The 23,111-nt window shown below is 38.4% G+C and overlaps 1 protein-coding gene across 6 annotated transcripts in view; it reads right to left on the bottom strand.

Moving 5' to 3' along the window:
- Nucleotides 1-23,111, bottom strand: part of Rabgap1l (RAB GTPase activating protein 1 like) — a 639,610-nt gene that overhangs the window by 32,858 nt on the left and 583,641 nt on the right. For 4 of the 6 annotated variants that reach the window (XM_038349609.1, XM_038349603.1, XM_038349605.1 and 1 more), the window contains one exon: nt 1,757-1,849. In XM_038349609.1, the coding sequence (XP_038205537.1) occupies nt 1,757-1,849 (93 nt within the window). Of the gene's footprint in view, nt 1-1,296; nt 1,581-1,756; nt 1,850-23,111 lie in introns of those variants that run through there. The other 2 variants (XM_038349604.1, XM_038349608.1) reach the window with 1 other exon arrangement.

Raw genomic sequence — 23,111 nt, 5'->3', positions numbered from 1 at the left:
AGTTTTTGCCTGTGTAATTATGTAAGTTTGGGCTATCATTTTCTTCTCTTTTATCTGAAAGTACTTTATTCATAATGGCGGTAGTATTCTGAAAACTAGAATGATTTGATCTTTAACAGTTCATCAAGAGTCCATTTATGCCTTTCTGTATCATAGGTCTGGCATTAAAACTGAAATTTACTGAGAAGATAATAGTGGATAGTCATCAAACCTTCTCTATAAGCATATAATCTGGTAATAGTTATCTATCATAACCATATGTGGAATTATTTTCATTTCTCAAGCTAGTTCTTGAGGAATGAAAATAATATACTGGCTGATGATAAGACTATAGAGTAGTAATAGTTATACAAAATATGAAGATAATCAGTGAATGACTGAAGAGGCAGGTCCAAGCAAGGTTATATTATTCTAGTCATGCCTGTGGTATTGGAGTTTAAAAACCAATAACCATTTATTAAACACCATTTATGTTCTGAGTACTTAACATACAGCAGCCTTCAATCTCAAAGAAATTCACCACAAAATTACATATGCCCAAGCATTTTACAGACAAGGAGAGGTTCAATGACTGACTCAAAATGCTGACCAGTAACATAGGAACCGTGCCAGAAATGTCCAGATCCTATTGCCATACTCATGAATATCTTGCATATCACCATAGAACCTTCACCTGGCATTGGATGGAGAAAATGACAGAGCTCCACATAGAAGCACCGAATTGAGCTCCCAAGGTCCTGATGAGGAGCAAAAGGAGGGAGATCATGAGCAAGGAAGTCAGGACCGTGAGGAGTACGTTTACCCATCGAGATGGTGGGACAGATCTAACGGGAGACCATCAAGTCCAGTTGGAATGGGACTGATGGAACAGGGGACCAAACCGGACTCTCTGAATGTGACTGACGGTGGAGGAGGACTGAGAAACCAAGGACAACGGCGATGAGCATGAACTCTACAGCATGGACGGGCTCACTGTGAGCCTTGTCATTTTGGTTGCTCACCTTCCTGGACTTACGGGGAGCTGGGAGGACCTTGGACTTAACATAGTGAAGGGAACCCTGATGGCTCTTTGGCTTGGAGAGGGAGGGAGTGGAGGTATGGGTGGAAGGGAGGAGGGGAAGGGGGAGGAGGAGGGGAGGAGATGGAAATTTTTAATAAAAAAAAATGAGAAAAAAGATACCCAAACCAATGAAGATACAAATGAAATAATTTTGATTCTAAAACTGCATGCAAATGTCATTGCCACCTATGATTTATTTGTGGAAATGAAACATTGCAACAAATACATTGCTGTGATTGATACATCTTTGTGGTTTTTATTTTTCCTTCTGAGTTTTTTATTTTTAACATCTGCTACAGACAAGGACAAGTTTGCAGTATCCTTCCATCATTCTTGGAACGGTCACATCTAAGAGTCTCTGTGGAAGTGATCATGCACAGCTAAGACAGTACTTTTTGGCATTTTCTGTTTTATTTTCCTCATTTTTGAAAGAAGAAAGCCACTTTCTTTTTCCCTTTCAGCTTCTCATGAAGATTCCCAGTATACATGTAATAGCTGGAGTTACCTAAAAATATACAAACTGAGAGAAAAAAAATATTATGGTGGAATACTCAAAAGTCAGTGGAAAATGGGAATAGTCAGCATGCCACTGTCTGAATAGTTCAGAGTGGAGCAGAGGGAACTGAACTCACCACAGCTGCTCAATTAGGGAAAATAAGGTCTTTTTGCCCTGGGAAGTGCCAAGTGTCTCCATACCTTGTATCTATCCATTGGGTCTTCCTGTTGCAGCTGATTCTCCCGCATTGCCTGATACTCTTTTTCATATTTCTTCAGCTTTTTGGTTGGTACCTGCAGTGTTTGAAGAACAACATATTAGATAAAGACCTTATATTGTTAAAAAAAACCCACTTTTAAAATGTCTTGTGTGTCTGGTATTCTAAAACAGTATTTCTAGCTCAGAAATGGAGTATAAACCAGGTTCTAGTAGACTTTTCCTGTGAAGGTGAAGACAGAATACATTGCAGGCTTTGTAAGCCATATCACTGACGTTATAACCATTCAAATCTTCGGGGACCAATGGTTCCGTGGGCAGTAGACAAACAAACGTGTGTGGTTCTGTTCCAACGTTACAAAAATAACTAGGTTGCCTTTGTTTTACTATACTGTTGATGTCACAACCTATTTTGTGAATATATTTAATATTATTAATTTTAGCTACTGTTAGGTGTAATTTACTCTATCATATTGAAAAGTGAAAAGTTCTTCTTTATAAAAGAAAAAAATTGTGTAAAATAGCATAAACAAAAAGGTGGTAAAGTTTGACAATGAAACCTGAAGATGTGAGATGATTATGCTGAATAAAACAATAAAAATTTTAAAAAATCATCTATTTCTTCCTAAGATAATGCCATCTTCAAAAGACAGCTGTTAATATGGGCATGGCAGCACGCTCAGGAGGCAGAGGTAGGTGGAACTCTGAGGACAGCTTGGTCTACACAGCACGTTCCAGGCTAGGCAGGCTACAGAGTAAGAGCCTGTTATAAAACAAAATAAAAAGATAGTTGTTCATTTTTCTCTAAAGGTTATGATAATTCAATATTACAATTCTAAGAAATAAATACAGTATATAGACCACAGAACTATCAGTAAAGAAACCAGTATTTGAATGACAACTATTTAGAAATTGTAATATTTCAACAACTAGACACTTAGTTGCCCAGTACAGTTTCTTCACTTAAAAATTGCAAATAACTTCTACCTTGTAAAGTAAAGGTTGCTAGGAGATTTAACTAATGAAACATATAATGTATCTAAAATACTTCCTGGTTTGTAGAAGTTTTTAATAAAAATATGCAGTAAAAATGTATTAGAATCTATTCTGTTCTATGTGGTTGATCAAGTCCATTTTCATTGTTGTATTAAAAAACTATATAACTTCTTTTTTTCCTAGTGGTTTCTGCATCCTACACCAAAGTCCTATATAATTCTTTCAAACATCGAAATTCTCTTAATTCTAGATCCCAAAATAAAGAACTTGAAATGAAGGAAGTTTTATTTTAGGTAGTTTTAGAGTCTATAAACATGTTATGTATGCCTTCTCGAGGAATCAGTGGAGGCAAGGAAGATGTGTCTATACCCTTAACACATGACACACTTATTAAAAGATATGATTTATCCTAAGCCTCCAAAGATGCTTCCTGTTGAGTTCACTATATGATGTTTAGAAAATAGAAGAGCCAAAGAATACAGAATTACTTGCATGAAGATACTTCAGACTTTTCTAGGGTGAGGATAACATCAAATCCCTGCAATCTGGCCAGAGAATTTGTTCAATACAGAGACCAGGATTGTTCTTTTGTTCTGATTACCCTGGGATTCACCATCAAAAGCACTGTGATGAACTGCAGTGTTCTGCTGCTGACCATGACTGGAAATTTTTACAAAACAGGGTCCAAATCTGGTACACAGAGTAATCCACTCAATAACCCCATTATGTGAATTTTCACCTGGTTAATGGGGAAATATCTTTCAGCCAATTAAGAAGTGAGAACATTCTCCAAAGTGTGACTGAATTGCAAGTCATTGTTGATTAAATATTGTCATGAGAAACACTAATTCTTGATTATTCCAAGTCCAGAGACTTTTCCAAGCACACTGTGACCAACTAGATTGAACAGAAAGGAAAATACCACCTGCCAACTGAGTGACTTTACAGATCCTTAGCTAAATAGGAGAAAGATACAATATCTGAACAAGCAAAACATCTTTTCTTTGTTTTGATGGTGTTCTCCTTTTCTTTGAGTTTTCTATGTGTTAATCATTCATTCAGAAACTGAAATGACTCTCAAGATCAAGCCTCGGTCCCTGGTGCTGAGACTGCCCTGAGCAAAGGGAAAACAGGAGAGCATCTCCGGGCTGTAAGCAGTAAAACTCAACTTACTGTTTATGTGAAGAGGTTTATTTCAATTTGAAAAAAAATTAAAAGGTTTATTTAACACTTTTAAAATATATACATAAAATAATTATTCTTATTTTAAACGCACTAAACACCATCAGTAAGTGAATCCTTTCCATCTGGCTGAGATTCTATGGTGCTTGGCCTTATCTTCTTCAGGAAAACAGAACAGGTTCCCAGAGCAATGTGTTGCTAGGAAACCTTCCAAGCTTATTTATCTTGTGCTGTTGGGCGAAACCAAGCATCCACATTTAATTGTAGCAATGCAAAAGGGGAAAAGATGGGGGAGAGAGACAGTGGGGTGGATATTAGACTCTTGGTATGTATGAGGTAATCAGGAAAATGGAACCTTTACAATCCGACATTACAGTCCAGACACAAATACAAATTATATGTTATTTTAGGAAATATGAAAAATTTCAAGTTTTCTTACTGAAGAATGGAATTAAAGAAAACCTGTTCAGTAGGTAGTTTTCATTAAATGAACAAGGTCAACTAAAATTATTAAAATTGAAAGAATTTATTATCTCAAGTATAGATGCTTGTTCCTTAAGAAAAATCAATTTAATGATGGTATGCACTTGAAGAATGTGTTAAGAATTATCTAGCACTCCTTTTACGTGCTGAATGGATGCAGTGTGACTACTGCCAGAGGGCCAATCCACTGTTGTTGCTGTTGCTGTGGAAAACAGAATTCCCTCAGTAAAGGAACGTGAACAGACTTTTCATGCTAGGAAAAGCAAGGAAATTGATCTCCACAAAGGATCATGGTCCTGACGACACTTCCATTTTTGTTCGTGAGATCCATGTCTTCTTCCAACCTACAAATCTATACAGTACTACGCATGTCCTTACAATCACTTAACTTACAGGGATTTACTATGGTACTAAAAGGGAATTAAAACAATATATTACAAATAGTAATCGCTATTAGTTGTGCTGCTAAATGGTTGCAAACAGAAGTCAGTCAAAAAGTCTTTATACATTTGCTAAAAGCAAGAATGACATATACATATTTATATATATGAAAATGCCAGAATTTAATCTATTACTGTCCGTGCTAACTTAAAAATTGAAAAGTGAAAACCACCCCTTCCTCTTCATGTGACTGTAAGAATACCATTATAAAATAAACTATAAATGGTTATGTCTTATGTTACAAAAACCAGGACACAAAACTAGATACAGTAAGTGATAAGTAAAGGACATGTGGCTCCATATGAAGTCCAAACTCATGTGGTCCCTTTGGGATTATTCTCTCTTATCACTATCTCACTGGCTGTGGTATTTCTGAAGTTGCATCCAGGCGTTGCTAAGGAACTAAGCACTACTCACAGGTATTTTCATTATGGCTTCATTGCATTGTACTTTTAGATGACCTTTCATCCCTCTAAACTGATAATGATGACCAGTATTTTGAAGGACACCGCACTACGTCAAATGGGCCTTTTCATTTATTTCTCAAGTAATAAAACCTAGTAGGTATCAATTCAAAATCACTGACGAAACTTTATTAACTCTACTGCTGGCATAATGCTTTCATCTGCCACGTACTGATGAGAATAAGTCATATTCCACTGTTATCAAGAAATAATAAAGAAAAGAGTCTAATAAGTGAAGGCAGAGGGGGTGACAGAATGGTGACCTCTCATAACAGGAAAGGAGAGGCAGTTATTACCCATTTGTCTTGCTTTTTCTTCATACCAATTACCTTCACCTAGTAGAGATACTGGAGAGAAAGAGAACAACAACAACAACAACAAAAAGCAGTTTGAGTGTTCTTAAAGGAAATGCATAGGCTGAGAAATGCTTTGGATTTTGTAATCTGGAATATTTGAAAATATATAATGAAGTACCTTTACATTGGAGACGGGACGCAAATGTAACAACTAAACTCATTTATAGACCTGATATAATAACTAGAAGGTGATTTAAACATTTTATTGCATGTGTAGTGTTTTGTGAGCATGTGTGTGTGCATGAAAGTGTGCACACTTGTGCGTACATGAAGGCCAGTGGAGGTTATCAGGTGTCTTGTTCTTTCACTTCAGCCTTATTCCTTTGAGAAAGGGTCTTTTATTGAACCTGGAGTTAGGCTGGTGAACAGAAGACCGGGGCATCCTCCTCTCCCATTCCCCATGGTGTTAGGATTAGTGGTGGTACACAACCATGACCAGGTTTTAAGCGGGTGCTAAAATCCTAACCCAGGGGGCATTGATAGCACACACCTTTAATCCCAGCATTTAGGAGGCAGAGGCAGGCAGATCTCTATTAGTTCAAAGCTAACCTGGTCTACACAGTTGTTTTAGGAGGCTGCTTGTTTTGTTCCCATCTGCTCAGTCCCGAAATAATCACACAGAAACCATATTATTTGCAATACTGTTTGGCCAATAGCTTAAGCGTATTTCTGGCTAACTCATATCTTAAATTAACCCATTTCCATTAATCTGTGTATTGTCACGAGACCGTGGTTTATCTGGTAACATTCGGGCATCTGTCTCAGGTGGGGCTACATGGCTTCTCCTCACTCTGCTTCTTTCTTCCAGCTTTCAGTTTAGTTTTCCCTGCCTAGCTAAGTTCTGCCTTGCTATAGGCCAAAGCAGTTTCTTTATTCATTAACCAATACAAGCAACACATAGACAAAAAGACCTCCCACACCACACAGTGAGTTCCAGGACAGCCATGATTGTTACACAGAGAAAGCCTTGTAGGCAGAGACTGCTTTTTCATTTCCTGGCCACCCAGACCCAAATAATAACACAGAAGCTATATTAATTACAACACTGTCTGACCAATAGCTTATGCATATTTTTAGCTAACTCTTAAATCTTAAATTAACCCATTTCTATTAATCTGTTTATCGTCATGAAGATGTGGCCTACAGGTAAGGTTCTGGCTGGCGTCTTTCTCCTTCCGCAGCTCCATAGCATCTCCTTGATTCTGTCTACTCTCTCTACATATCTTTCTTCGGATTTCCTGCCTGGCTTTACTCTACTAAGCCATTGGTCGAAACAGCTTCTTTAATAACCAATGGTAATAAAACATAGTCATAGTATACAGAGGGGAATGCCATATCAAACCCTGTCCTGAAAAAAAACAAAACAAAACAACAAAATTAAAAGATCCTAATTCAGGTCCTAGTGTTTTCACAGTGAGTGCTCTTACACACGAAACTCCCTCTGCATAAACCCCATGCTTGCATTTTAAATAAGACCTGCTGTATGAAAACAGGTATGGGATTTTCTACTTCTAGTAGACAGTACTCAAAATGCTTCAGATTTTGGAGCATTTCAGATTAGGAATGTTTAATATGCCCACTCAACTTTCTTCATTCCCTACAATCTCTCTCTTGTCATTTAAAGAATGTATTTCTTGGGGCTGGACAAAAGATTCAGTGGATAAAGGGCTTGTTGCATAAGCATGGCACTTGAGCCTGTATGACCAACACTTACTTAAGAAAATAAGCCAGCATCCCAGAACTGGGAGGTGGAGATAGGAGGGTCCCAGGGACCTGCCAAGATAGCCAGTCCAGCCAATCAGTGAGCTCCAGGTTCAGTGAGAGACACTATCTCAAAAAATAAGTGGAGAGCAACAGATGAGGCATCCGAGGTCAACCTGTACTCTCTATAGACACATGCGTAGATGTGGGTATAAATACTGGGGTACAAAAAAAGAATATTTCTCATTTTTATGTGTAGTTAAATAGTTTGACAGTCTTAAATTGTTCTACATTAATTTCAAATGAACTTGTTGTAATAGTCTTTTTCTTACTAATCCAATATCAATTATTGCTTTATTTTGCTTTATTGTCTATTTTGAATACTTAGTAATCCTTGAATTTCATATGCACTATGGCTCTTATAAATTATATTACCGTTGATTTATTGTGTGTGTGTGCATGCACATGTGTGCCAAAATATACATGTTGTCAGAGGATAAAATGTGGGAGCTGGTTCTCTCCTTCCACCATGTGTGGGTCCCAGGTATCAAGCTCAAGTTGTCAGGCTTGGTGGCAAACACCTTTACTCACCAAGTGATGTAGGTGTGTCTTCTATCTATCTGATGATATCATTGGTTAATTAATAAAGAAACTGCTTGGCCTGATGGGTTAGAACATAGGTGGGTGGAGTAGACAGAACAGAATGCTGGGAAAAAGGGAAGGGAGGCAGATGCCTCAGGCAATTGCCCTGCCTCTCCTCTTTGGGACAGTCACCATGAAGCCAGCCACCAGATCAGACATGTTGAATCTTTCCCAGTAAGACACCACTTCGTGGTGCTACACAGATTATTAGAAATGGGTTAATCAAGATGTGAGAATTAGACAATAGGAGGCTGGAACTAACTGTGCTACATGCCCGAGCTGTAGGAGGAGGTTTGTGCATATTCCGCCCTACTCTGTCACCCCTGACTCCACTAATCTCACTTACTAATCGCTCTAACAATCAGGTTATTTTCAAACAGAGGCTGACAGGTTTGAGGGGTCTATGACCAACATGGGATCTGCCAATAAATAAAGGATGCCTACAAGGTTTTCAATACAGTATTGGTATATTCTGGTGTCTGCTTCTTTCTGTTGGTGTTGGGGGTGTGTGTGTGTGTGTGTGTGTGTGTGTGTGTGTGAGAGAGAGAGAGAGAGAGAGAGAGAGAGAGAGAGAGAGAGAGAGAGAGAGAGAGAGAGAGACTCACCATGTAACTCAGGTTGTATTCAAACTCATTATGTGATCAAGAATGGTTTTGATCCCTGATACTCCAGGGTGCTGAAATTACACAGGAATGCTGCCACATCCTGCTTTTTTTTCTTCTGCCTTTGAAAATTATTTCTATTATTTTTATTTATTTTGAGAGAGAAATGGAGGAGGGTGGGAAGGTGCACATATGAGGTCAAAGGAAAACTTGCAGGAACTGGGTCTTTCCTTCCTTCCATCGTGTGTGTCTTAGTCATCAAAAGTCATTAGACTTGGTGGCAAGTGCCTTTAAATGCTGAACTACCATGCTAGCTGCCTGCTCTTTTGTTTTTGATTAGTAGTAAGTGGCATTAAAATGTATGGAATTATTTCAGGTCAAAAATTTTCCTAACAGCTTTAGAGTGATAACTTAGAAATGCCAGCACTTAATCCTCTTAAGGACTCTGAGGCAAGTCATTCAGAATTTACATGTGAGAAAAATGAAGAGAGGCAGCATGGGGTTATGCAGCTGGAACAGCTAGAAGTGGGCACACAGTAGTTCTCAACAGCCTGCGCTCTCTAACTTTCCTCTAACATAAGACAGGGCTACTTAGGAGGTTGAAGGACTAGACAGAAGGCCACATACATCTAATTACAACATGTCAACAGATGATCAAAAGGTACAAGGCAGAGCAAGATGGAATTTGTGGTTTGAGAGGCAGCAAGGGAAGAGTACCCAGTGAGGAGGAGTTTCACTGTGCTTGCTTTGGAACTCTTTTTTCTTCAATAAGAAGATGCCATTTCTCCTGTACTTAAAAGCAACATGTATATAAAAGATGGTGAGATAAATCCCTGCTTAATAAGTTAAATTTAAAAGTTAATATGAGCCTGTCTTAGTCACCATCCTATTACTGTAAAGAGAGACCATGACCAAGGCAACACATATGAAAAAAAAAAACATTTAATTAGTGGCTTGCTTACAGTTTCAGAGGATGAGCTTATTATCATCATGGTGGAGAACATGGTAGGATCATAGCAGGAGCATGGTGGCACACCATGAGAGCTGCATCCTAACCCAGGCAGAAATAGAGGGTGACTCATAGGGACTGGCCTGAGCTTTTGAAACTGCAAAGCCCACTCCTAGTGATAAACTTCCTCTAACAAAGCTACACTTTCTAATTCTTCTAATCCTTTTAAAGAGTTCCACTCCCTTGTGAGTAAGTACAGAGACATATGAGCCACAGCCCCAGGTTAATATTCTTCAAATCAAATGTTCTTAGAGGTCATAAGCCCAAGCGCTAAAAGAAATTCATATTAAAGAGTAAAGCCACTAACCATTATCTGTTGCTTTGTACATACCAAATCATTTCTTAGGATGAATAGAACCATTCCATTTTGTATATTAATCCCTGGACACAGTCACATAGTCACAGTCTTTGGAAATTGTAAGTGACCCAAGAGGGTTTCTAAGATAGGATCTCAGTCTCTTCTGAAGAATTTATTCACCTGGATATCAAGTGGGTCAGTGGTTTCCACAGTCATTTTGCAGTAGCTGGTAAATTAAAGGACTGGAGAGGAAATGGAAGGAGCCGAGAGATGTCCAGGAAGAGATCTTGTCCTTGGGGTTTCACTCTGGCCCTTCATACTAGATAGTAACACAAACTACTTTGACTGTGAGCATTTAACAGTAAGAGAAAGGGGGTACTAGTCAATGATATTTTATCCATACAATTAAGAAAAAAATCAACAAAACATCAGAGCCTATAAAAGACTGTTAGACTCTAAAACTTAAGGATTACAATCATGTAAGAGGGTGGAGAAAAGGAATGCACTCATTTCTTACTATAACTCTAACTCACAAGGCAACAGCAATCAACTTGCTAAGTGTCCCCCTCTTCCATTCACAGTAACAACCTATGGCACTGAACTTGCTTCTATCTCTTTCGACACGTCTGTTTTCCTAATTATTCATGCTTAATGATATATACCTGTGACAAGCTCCTGGATTCATTAATGATTAATTGTATGTGAACCATTTTGGGGTGTCCATTGCTTTTTCTAGAATGCAGCATACTCATCATCTATGAAAGCTCCTGAAATAATGATTTCAACTTTCTTTGACCTGTTTAAATATAAGTTGTCTAGTCCTGAGGCTACAGCAGCTTTAGGAAATGTACATTTTATAAGATCTGCTTACCTGTCCATTCCTATTCTTTTTTTCCTGTCATTTAGATTTAGCAAACTGTTTTTGTGGAACTTCTTGGCACTTCTATTATAAAACTTTCTTATCAATAAATAATGTCTGAAAGTAAAGGAATTTTTATATTATTTATATGTTGAAAATGTCCAGATTTAGAGTTTATGGTTGTGCTGGCTAGTTTTATGTCAACTTGACACAAGCTAGAGTCATCTGAAATGAGGGAACTTAAATTGATAAAATGCCTCTATAAAAGTACAGGGTATTTTTCTCATTAGTGATTAATGGGGGAGGGCCCAGTCCATTGTTGGTGGTGCCATCCTTGGGCTGGTACTCCTGGGTTCTATAATGTTGAACAAGTCATGATGGGAAAACCAGTGAGCAGAAGCCTTTCATGGCCTTTGTATCAGCTCCTGCCTCTAGGTTCCTGCCCTTTCCCGTTCTTGACTTCCTTCAATGATGAACAGTTATATAGAAGTGTAAGGCAAAGAAAAACTTTCCTCTTCAAGTTGCTTTGATCATAGTGTTTCATCACAGCAATAGTAGTCCCAATCAAGACATTAGTCTAGAATTTCCACTGCACTCAACCATATATCCAAAAGCTGAAAGTCTATACCATCATTTGGGTGGCTCCCATTTGAGAAATTTGAGACCTGTACTCACTCCCTACCCCTATTCTCAGCATGCTTTTCTTCCATTGCTCATCTTCCATCTGAAAGCTCATGTCAGTTGCCCAGAGTGATCCTTGACTTCTTCCCTCAGTAGTACTCAAATATGTGATAGTTTATGCTTGCTTCCCCCTTTGAGCCTCACTGACAAGACCCTGCCTGGTTCAACTCCTTGTTCCTTCTATCAGAACTACAGCATAACTTCTAAACTAGTCTTGGTATCCTGTATTTCACTGTAATTTGTTTCAGAAGAAAATAAGTCATTATGCTTCCTAAGATATTCAACTGTTTCCCAATACACTTAGGAAAAATACTTGGCAAGGGTATGCTGATCTACTGAATCTGTATTTTCTTCATGTCATATTTTGCAAAAGAAAAAAAAAAGATGAAGAAGGTGATCATGACATTTTGTCTTGTGCATTTTCTAAACCATGTTTAAACATTTCTGGTGTAGGAGGCCCTTTTGTATTTGTGTTGCTTTCATTTAAAGAAACTGCCTTGGCCTAGTTAATAGGGTGGATCTTAGATAGGCGGGGTAGACAGAACAGAATTCTGGGAGGAAGAAAGCAGAGACAGGCAGACACCATGGTTCTCCTGCCTGAGACGGAAGCTGGTTAGACTTAGGCTGGTAAGCCACAGTCAAGTGGCGATACAGATTAGCAGAAATGGGTTAGATCAAGATGTTAGAGTTGGCCAAGAAGAGGCTAGATATAATGGGCTGGGCAGTAATTTAATTAATACAATTTCTGTGTGGTTATCTTGGGTATAAGCTAGCCAGGCAGGACAGAACAAAGGGGCCCCATGTTCATTACAACACATATCTATATTAGTGCTTATTTTACATAATTTATTATAAAATAATTTATTATAAAATGAATATGTATGAGTATGGAGTAAAATTAATTTTTTTTACTGACAAAGATATTTAGTCAAAGGGTTTAGAGATAAACACTTTCCGCTCTAGCCCCACCAGATATTTTGCTATTTTTAAAAACATTTAATGTGTGTGTGTGTGTGTGTGTGTGTCTATGTACAACTAACTGAGCCACTCAAGGATGGACATACAATTATTTTAACTCCTGGCCAGAAGGTAACAAAGCTCAGATCTTTGTCAATATATGGCATAAAAACATATTAACACCTTCACCCAGATTTTTCTAAGCAAACTAGGAAAAAGAAGGTCACAAAGTTCTGGAGTGGGTAAGCCAGGAATTTAATTCTGGGAGAAACTTGTTTAAAATTCCATAAAGTCTTAAGAAGAGGCAAGCTGAAACAATATATTTTCTTCCTTTCACGACTTTCCGAAGAAAAATAAAAGCATTGGGAATATAAATGACTCAGGAGATTTATAGCTTGAAGCAAATCACCTTAAGGTACTGGGATCCATCAGCTCTGAGATGGAACAGCTTTTGAAGCCGGCATGTTCCTTGAGAATGCTTTTCTTTGTGCATTAGTTCCTATACTCATTTCTTTCTGTTCCTACTGCATCCTGTGCTGATTTATACAAATAATTCTGGGCTCTTTTCTTTACTCCCAGGAGACAATAGTTGCTGTGGAATTTTTATTGTTTTTTAAATCTTTTTTGGATTCTTTGCACTTACAAAGGAGGAAGAAAACATTTAGCCTGTTTTTAAATTAAGCAATAAAAATTCCATGACTATATTGCTATCCTCAATCTGTAGCTAAATTATTAAAATTCTAATTCTTTTTCACTTTGCAAAAATTAAGAAGCAGGAATAGCTTAAATTGGTATATCACATTGAATGTTTTTATTTATTTAACTTTTTTTTAGAAGAACTTAAAATCTACTATAAGCTTTGAAGTAAAATCCCATCTCTAAAAGACTTTTGGGTTAGAAATTTATCACTTACAAATTTCAGTTTATTGTTTGGAGAGTAACAGAATGACTAACAAGTCCTAGAAATTAAGATTACAAGATATTTTATATTGCATTAATTTTGAATATATGTGGGATGGTGCTGGCTTGATTGTAGGAATTAGATTGATCAGATACATCCCCAAAACTCGGATAGAGGAATCCAGTATGGCTGAGCATCACAAGTGAGATAATCAAGTGTATTTGAAAATGGAGCATGAGAACAGAGAAACAAAGAAAGTCAAAGGAATACTGTTCTATATTTGAATCCAACAGTACAAACACTGTAACAGCATAGTATTTAACTTTGTAAATAAATAAAAGATGCTAAGAAACCTGAGTTTCATAAGTACATCTATGTCAGTCATTATTGGCAATTGGATCAAAAAGAGATCCATCTCTTGTTCAAAATATCTACATTTAGGCTGAAGGCTACAGACATTTATGCTATGAGAAATTTAACTGAGGATAATGTATAAGACTATATATATATATATATATATATATATATATATATATATATATATAATTTTACTATACCTGGCTGACAAAGATAAACAGCTGGAAAGAAAAATAAGTAATCTTTACCAGTTCCATCTACTTTGAAGAACGTAGACCTCGCAAAGTTACTACCAGCAGTAGTGGTAAACTGCACCAAGACAGTACTGCTGTTTTTTTTTTTTAAATTTATTTATTTATTATGTATACAACATTCTGCCTCGATGTATGCTCGCACACCAGAGGAGGGTGCCAGATCTCAGTACAGATGGTTGTGAGCCACCATGTGGTTGCTGGGAGTTGAACTCAGGACCTCTGGAAGAGCAGCCAGTGCTCTTAACCTCTGAGCCATCTCTCCAGCCCAGTACTGCTGTTTTTATACAACAACTTTTTAAGGTTTGGGATGGGTTTTTGTGGTTGTTGTTGTTGTTTTTGCTGCTACTGAAGCCATTGTTTTTGTTATTGATTGATTGATTGATTGATTGATTGATTGATTGATTGAGACAGAGTCTATATGATCTTGGCTGGCCTGAAACTTGCTATATGGATCATGCTGGCATTGAACGTCTATCAATTTTCTGTCTTTGTCTTTCAAAAACAAAACTATAAACACACACACACACACACACACACACACACACAAACATATGAGCTTTTTAACATGGAAAGAAAAATTTATCCCAATAGCACTATTAAAAATTATCCATGCTAGTTAAGGAGTTACACAACAGTAATCCCAGAACCTGAGGCTGGGGTGGGCAGATCCCTGAGAGTTCTAGGCCAGCATAGACTCCAGAATAAGTGTCAGGGCAACTGGACACTGTTTTAAAAAACAAAGAAATAGCAGAAACAATGCATATAACCTCTAATCATGTATCCACTCACTCATTGCATCAGCATTTACTTCCTTTCAATTATACTGTAGGCCTAGTCTTCCCAATAATCATACAATAAAACATATATTATATTTATTTATAAAGTTAGCTCAGTGCTCTGAAGAAGGAGTAAAGGAGGAGGAGTAGTGTATGATTCTACTTTTGACTCCTTCTCTGGGGAATGGAAATGAAGGTGAACTCAGACTAAGTCAGTCAGTGACAACTGGGCAGAAAAAAATGTCCAGGTATAGGGACAATGAACACAGATGGGAGGAACTACATAGTTACCAACATAATGTAGGATGAAGATCTAGGTCCCTTGTTCAAAAACTAAGGATTCAAGATAGAGCAGGAAACCACGTATGGACACCCATATAGCTGCACAGGTCACATATTCAGCTGTCTGAGGGGCTGCATGTCAGTCTGGATCAAAGAAAATAGAGGAATTGCTAGCCCAAGGCCATAGAGGTCTGAAATACACAAGCACCACTCTGGCAAGGAGGGGAGTTTTAGGAACCACAGAGTGCCTGCTACTGTCTACCTCACATTCCCACAACAGTTACTAAAAGCTATTGTGCAAGCCAGGCTTATACAATCAGGCTGTCTGTGCTGAGAAAGACAAAGGTGGTGTCTGCTTTTAAAGAGCTTACAGATAATTCTTTAATTTAGGGCCCAGTGTACTTGGTTCTACAAGGAAAGTATAAGCACCATTTATAAAGAAGTCAAGACATAAAGATTACTTGCTTGGAGTAGGAAACTGCAAAACAAACATGTAGGAAAACTGCAAATATAGACAGAAACTGGCATCTGTCTTCCTTGATAGCAGTGGTTCCACCACATTCCTCCAGGACCAACAAGCATAGCTAGTACTTCTATGTGTCAGGCATGAACTGCTATATGCCTTGTATGATTAATTCATTCGAGCCTGCCATTAATGAGGTAAGCTTTATTATTACCTTGACTGTACACATGACAAAACAGGCACAGAGTGACTGAGTGCTTCACCCAAGGTTACACAGCTAGCAGGCTGGGGTTCATTTCAATTTGCACAGTCAAGGTCTAAAGTTCTGGCCCTACACTGCTACCTATCATTTCAATATCATTGTATATTTGATTCTGTTTTGTTTATTTCAAGTCTTTAGGCTGGGACTAGAGATATGGGTCAGTGGTTAAGAGGGCTTACTACTCTTTTTCTTTTTAAAGATTTATTTATTATATATACAGTGTTCTGCCTGTACACCAAAAAGGAAACCGGATCTCATTATAGGTGGTTGCTAGTCACCATGTGGTTGCTGGGAATTGAACTTGGGACCTCTGGAAGAGCAACCAGTGCTATTAACCTCTGAGCCATCTCTCCAGTCCCTGAGGGTTTACTACTCTTGCAGAGGACTCAAGAATTAATTCTCAGCACCCATATGTTGGCTTACAGCCATTAGTAACTCTAGTTCTTGGGGTCCTGACACCCTCTTCTAGCCTCCCTGAGAACTGTACAAAGGTGAACATAAACTCACAAAGACACATACCTGCAAACAATAAATAAATCTTAAACAAATAAAATCTAAATGCTATAATTGTGCCACTTATTTTTCTTCCCAGGCTTCTGTGGCTTAACCTTACCATGTACTTGATATTAAATCATATGTATTACCTCAAGTTATGTAGAAAATATGCAACAACAACAACAACAAATTAGTGCATGGAACTGGAGAGCTATCTCAGTGGTTAGGAGAGCCTATTGCTGTCGCAAAGAATAAGAGTAGTTCCCAGTACCTATTTTGGGTGACTCACAGTAACCTGTAACTCCAGTTTCAGGCGATCCAATAAGATTCCACAGGAACCCACATACACACCCACACAGAGGCAAAAAGCACACATAAATAATAAAATAAACATTTTTAAGAAAAAATAATAGTCCTCAAACTTTATCCATTTTTATGATCTAGAGCAGTGGTTCTCAATCTCCCTAATGCATGTTGTGATGACCCCCAATTGAAGAAAGAATACTAATGCTGAATGTGGGCTGCATAATGAACTGGACTGAGATCCCAGATCGAATAAGAGACATGGAAAGGAAGAGGGCACTGAACAACAGTAATAATCTCTCTCTCTCTCCCCCCCCCCCCTCTCTCTCTCTCTCTCCCCTCCTCCCCCCCTCTCTCCTGGGCTGTGGAGTGTGGATATAATGTGACCAGGGATCTCACACTCCTGCTGCTGGCCTTCTCTGTCTTGATGGACTGTTCCTCTAACTGTGAGCCTAAGTAAATCTTCTGGCAATAAGTTGCTTCTTGTTAGATACTTGGGTAACAGCAGTAAAAAAAAAGTTACTGAGAAGAAATAAATAAATATTTTTTTAGGAAGTCATTGAGGTTTTAAAACGCAATAGTAGGGCTGAGGAGGAACACTAGCATGCAAGAGACCTTAGAGTCTTTTGATTCCCAGACTGGAAAAAAATGTTAATACAAGTAAAGAAATAAAAGAATGAAATCAAGTTTTTTGAGACTGTTAATTTAGAGGCTGGAGATATGGTTTGTCAAACATGAGGACCAGAGTTCTGACTCTAGTATATACATAATAAGTCTGGTGTCCTGAAAATGCCTGTAACTTCAGCTCCAAGGGTCCAACTCCCTCTCTGGCCTCTTTGTATATATGTACATATACTCACACAGTCACATATGCATGTGCACATAGACACATACACAACATATTTAGAAATGATGTTAACCTGGAAAGGGTGTGTGTTGGGGTCTCTCCAAGCGTCACAGCCAGCAGTGAAATGACCCATGTGAAGAATGATGCTCGGGTTGGCACCACTTTGGCAGGCTGGGTCCAAACCTCCAGTTTGACCTTGCTGTTTATTTCTCTTACACATTTAAGTGCAGTAAAAAAAAAAAAAAAAGAAACTTTGCATGACAGTTATCACAACAATGCTTTAAGAGTGGCTACAGCATAACTTCCTTGCAAGGTATACCTCTATAGCAAAGCACCTGTGACCTTTACAATAAGAACAAGTGCTAGTGACTGATAAATAGTGCCCAGGGTAACGGCCTAGGAAAGAAGGATTTGTAATGAGTAGGATAAATTCTATTTCTGGGGGATAGAGTACATGGGACTTTTTTTCCCTAAGGAAAGGTTCTATTCACCGAGAGACAAAGTTCAGCCTGATAGCCTACACAGTGCTACGAATTTTGGGGGATTCAGGTACAGGCTGGCTCCATAGCATAGCAAAAAGATCACCAGGTTGTTAGACAACCTCCAGTCCAGCCTTCTAGGTGAAAAGGCATTCTTTCCTGCCCTTAAAGAAAACAGGCCTTCATGTTTAACAATTCTAGGTCCTCCAGTGCTTTCTCTGAGCGTGCCTTCTGTCGGCTGGCATGTTAAACTAGAAGAATAAAGAAAAAGAAAAGGCAGCATCTGAAAGACAATCTAGAAAGTTACAAAACTAAGTCAGGAACAAAGGCCTCTGTGAAGTGACAGGAGAAAACTGAAAGGAAGGAACCAATAAGAGAGGTTCAGGCCAAACTATCCCTTTAATTTCTCTAACATGAGTCGGAGCCACTCATTTAATAAGTACTTCTGGGGATTGGAGAGATGGATTGGCAGTTAAGAGTCCTCATTACTCTTCCAGGGGCTTCAGGTTCAATTCCCAGGACCCACATGGCAGGTAATAACTGTCTCTAATTTCAAAACCTGACATCCTCACACATACAGACATGCAGGCAAAGTACCAAAGCACATACAATAAAAATAAATTATTAAAAATAGCACTTTCAATTATAGTAAGCTTTTCCTAGGGTATAAAATTTTCCTATACTTACTGGGATCCCTTAAATTCTAGGGCAGATTTATTCAGAAAGTGTATTCTAAATATCTGGTGGAGCAAATGAAATCTGTTAATAAGAGCACTAGAGTAACAGATGAAGGCTGTGCCCATCCGTATTTCCTTGAGCCTGGGTATCATGAGACGTGTGATGACACAGGGCTGATGGATGGAGAGTCCTGGAAGCCTACTCGACAGAGGATACTTTTGTTCCCTAGATGAGAAAGTTGTGATAACCAATTAAAATGGCAGTTTTCCCCAATATGTTTGAGAGAGCCAATAATTATGTCTACTCTGTGGAGTAATTTCTAAAATAATACATAAGAATGAGACTATTGAGATTTTTGTATGCTGTGCTGTGGAAACATTCTTTCTATCAGAATTCATTGCTTTAGTCATGGAGGAAGCAAACTGAGAATGAAGTGAAAACATATGTGAAGAATAAACACCTAACAGAATGAGATTCTCTATTTCCCCAGCCCCAAAATCTCATTTTGAAAAAAAAAAAGGCACTATCTAAGTAATTCTAAATATTGACTGGAAATAGTACTGAATACTTTTCATGTGTAGACAAGATAAAATAAAAACATATTTGAAATCATGCTTTCTTCTATACCCAAGTAAAAGAGGCCTAAGCTCAACTGGTTCTGAGTGTTTCTTTGAGGTATGTACACTGTAGTATACACATGAAAAACAAAGTACGAGCCTTTAATCCCAGCACTCGGGAGGCAGAGGCAGGCGGATCTCTGTGAGTTCGAGACCAGCCTGGTCTACAAGAGCTAGTTCCAGGACAGGCTCCAAAGCCACAGAGAAACCCTGTCTCGAAAAACCAAAAAAAAAACAAAAAAAAAAAAAAAAAAAAAAAAAAAAAAAAACAAAGTACGAGAAATGTGTATTTCAACCCTCAAGTCCCTTTAACTTGTCCAGCCTTCCCACATTTCCATGGGAACCAAAGTAGAAGGAGCTACCCAGCAGCTGGGGCTAAAAGCTCACTAAGAATGCAGCTGCTTGAATGTCAGGTGAGAGCCACAATTGACAGTCTGTAACTATTATTACAATTCTTAAATCATGTTTTCCCTACTAAATTCCTATGTGTAGCTACATGAAGCTAAGGTTTATGAGGTTTAGTCTGCTGGTGTCTTTCATAGTCCCATCACATCACTCTCAAGGGATGCTCGTGCAGTGAGCAACAGTGAAATGATGAGACCCGCATCACGTCTTCCAATGTCACAACCGTCCTCCGAGCAGAGGGTGTGGAAAGCACAGAAGAACGCATTAAACTCAATGGGTTCTAATGTTGATTGAGAAGAGGGGATAGAAGGGAGAGAGAGAAATGATTTAACATTTAAATGTTATTTAATCATACTTATTACAAGAAACTATGTGGAAATTGTCAACTATGCCTAAAATTAGAACACTGAGTCCACTGAACTTGGCAAAAGAGCTCCAGTTCAGCTTTGGAGCAAATTCTATAAACATATGGTATTGCTACCCAAACTCCTTGGGCAGTGAGGTATACCTGTATTTCCTTGCCTACTGTCATTGAAAAGCACAAGGCAGATATCACTAATGATTATTTCCTCTGTACATCCAAGGACTTTAGAATATATATGTAAAATGATTTCTGAGGGAAATTTGCACAAGACTTTAGTTCAAGGTTAAATATCTCATTGATGACCTGAAATAAATGCCATCATTTGAAATATATAGGAAAATTGAAAAGAAAAACAACATAATTCGTTTTGTTTTACAGTTCTACAATTCAATTTTCTCTTTAAGATATTTTTTCACTTTTTGGAGAGGCTGCTGTCACAAACTGATCCCAGTAACTCAGGCTCTTCTTAGGGAAGACTCTGGAAAACAAAGTCTTTTGACTTCCTAATACAAATCAATAGAATGGATGTCAAAAGCACTAACTAAAGTATTCAGTACACAGTCTGAATGGGCTTCCTACATGTACCACAACTATGGTAAACTTCACAATAGACAAGAATACAAAAATAATACATGGAGGAGCACTCAGAAGTCTGGTTTTTGCTGTTGCTGTCAGTAAGGTATAATTCTGTTTATTTCAAGGAGCATATATTCAAGACCAACACTTACAGTTAGGTACTGGTTAATACCAACATTCATTACAGAGTTTACAACTGATTGGTTTTGTGCATGTGTGTGTGTATGAAAGTGTGCGTGTATATATACATGACATACATATACAAATAGAAGCATATGTATATTTAAATATAGTGTTGCTGTTTGTGGTGGTTTGAATGAAAAGGACTCCATAGACTCATAGGGAATGGCATTATTGGAGGTGTGGCCTTGTTGGAATTAGGTGTGGCGTTATTCGAGGAAGTGTGTCACAGGCAGTGGTCTTTGAGGCTTCAGAAGCTCAAGCCAGGCCTAGTGGCTCATTCTCTCTTCCTAATACCTGCAGATCCTGATGTAGAACTCAGCTATTTCTCCAGCACCATGTCTGTCTGCATGCCACCATGCTCCTAGTCATGATGATAATTGACTAAACCTCTGAATTGAAAGCCAGCTCCAATTAAATGTTTTCTTTTATAGAGTTGCCATGATCATGGTGACTCTTTACAGCAGTTAGAAACCCTAATTAAGACACTGTTTTAACACTTTACTGAGTGAGATAACTCAGACCCAAAAAGAGGTTGGTATATACTCACTCATAAGTAGATTCTAGCCATAAACAAAGGACATTGAGCCTATAGTTCGTGATCCTAGAGAAGCTAAATAAGAAGGTGAACCCAAAGAAAAGCATATATTTATCCTCCTGGATATTGGAAATAGACAAGATCGCCGGGCAAAAGTTGGAAGCACGGGGATGGGGGGGAGGGGAGATGGGGAGAGAAAGGGAGAAGGGGAGGATTGGGGAGAGCTTGGGGGAATGGGATGGTTGAGATGGAGGAAGGGTGGATATGGGAGCAGGGAAGAAGATATCTTAACTAAGGGAGCCATTTTAGGGTTGGTAAAAGACTTGGCTCTAGAGGGGTTCCCAGGTGACCAAGGGGATTTCCCCAGCTAGGTCTGTGGACAGCAGAGGAGAGGGGGCCTGAACTGGCCTTCTCCCATAGCCACACTGATGAATATCTTGCATATCACCATAGAACCTTCATCTGGCGATGGATGGAGATAGAGACAGAGACCCACATTGGAGCACTGGACTGAGCTCCTAAGGCCCAGATGGAGAACAGAAGGAGGGAGAACATGAGCAAGGAAGTCAGGACCGCGAGGGGTGTGTCCACCCACGGAGACAGTGGGACTGATTTAATGGGAGCTCACCAAGGCCAGCTGGACTGGGACTGAATGAGCATGTGATCAGACTAGACTCTCTGAATGTGGCTGACAATGAGGGCTGACTGAGAAGCCAATGATAATGACACTGGGTTTTGATTCTACTGCATGTACTGGCTTTTTGGGAGCCTAGTCGGTTTGGATGCTCACCTTCCTAGACCTGGATGAAGGGGAGAGGACCTTAGACTTCCCACAGGGCAGGGCTCCCTGACTTCACTTAGGACTGGAGAAGGAGGGGGAGGGAGGAAAGCAGGGGACGGGAGGAGGCAGAAATTTTTAATAAATAAAAAAGACACTGTTTTAAAATTAATCTTATATAAGAAATATGGCATTTCTTTCTTCTTCATCCCTCACTACCAGAAGCCTTGATATATATGAAAGCTGTTCTGAGATAATTTGGGGGAAATGTCACTTATAATATAATATATAACTTCAAGATATAAAATGCAAGTTCGTGCCGGGCGGTGGTGGCGCACGCCTTTAATCCCAGCACTCGGGAGGCAGAGGCAGGCGGATCTCTGTGAGTTCGAGACCAGCCTGGTCTACAAGAGCTAGGTCCAGGACAGGCTCTAGAAACTACAGGGAAACCCTGTCTCGAAAAATCAAAAAAAATAAATAAATAAAAAATAAAATGCAAGTTCGTGCATGAAAAAAGTGCAAGTAACTTCTTGTTCCTAAGGGTGACTCTATAAACACAGGATATAAGTAACTGATAAGTTCTGGTACTTCCTAACTCTTAGCAAAAATTTAATTTCTCTTCCTAAGAGCAAATTGTTACTGGCTAACATAATAATTAAGTTAGCTTTAGAATCACTTTGTTGTCTCTATAAAGTACACAGTAATTTAGGTTCATTAACATAAATGGAAACCACTACAAAATTTGCCAAGTTAAAGAAAGCTTAAATTTAATCTTTTCATATTAAAAGCCATCATTTCCTTGGACTCCATCAATTTTACTTCCAGAACTATTGGTTGGCTTAATTTTTGGAGGTATTTTTCACTAAGAGAAAAGTTAAATTTAAATCTAAAGTCCGAAAAGACAGTTAACCGAACTCATCAAGACTTATCCCAACCAATACTCAAGATTTTTATACAATTACAAAATGTTAGTGTCATGACTTACAGGAATCTAACAAAACACTGATTATCTCAAAAGATAAATTCATCCATTTAAAAATGTATTAAAAATTTTCAGAGTCCTACATTTTTCCATATTTCTTTTTTCTATGTTGGTAATTTTCTGAGGCATGG

The sequence above is a fragment of the Arvicola amphibius genome, chromosome 12 (genome assembly GCF_903992535.2).
Source record: "Arvicola amphibius chromosome 12, mArvAmp1.2, whole genome shotgun sequence".
NCBI classification, from domain to species: domain Eukaryota; kingdom Metazoa; phylum Chordata; class Mammalia; order Rodentia; family Cricetidae; genus Arvicola; species Arvicola amphibius.
The sequence above is the reverse complement of the archived record's forward strand: the minus strand, read 5'-3'. Positions and strand labels throughout refer to the sequence as shown.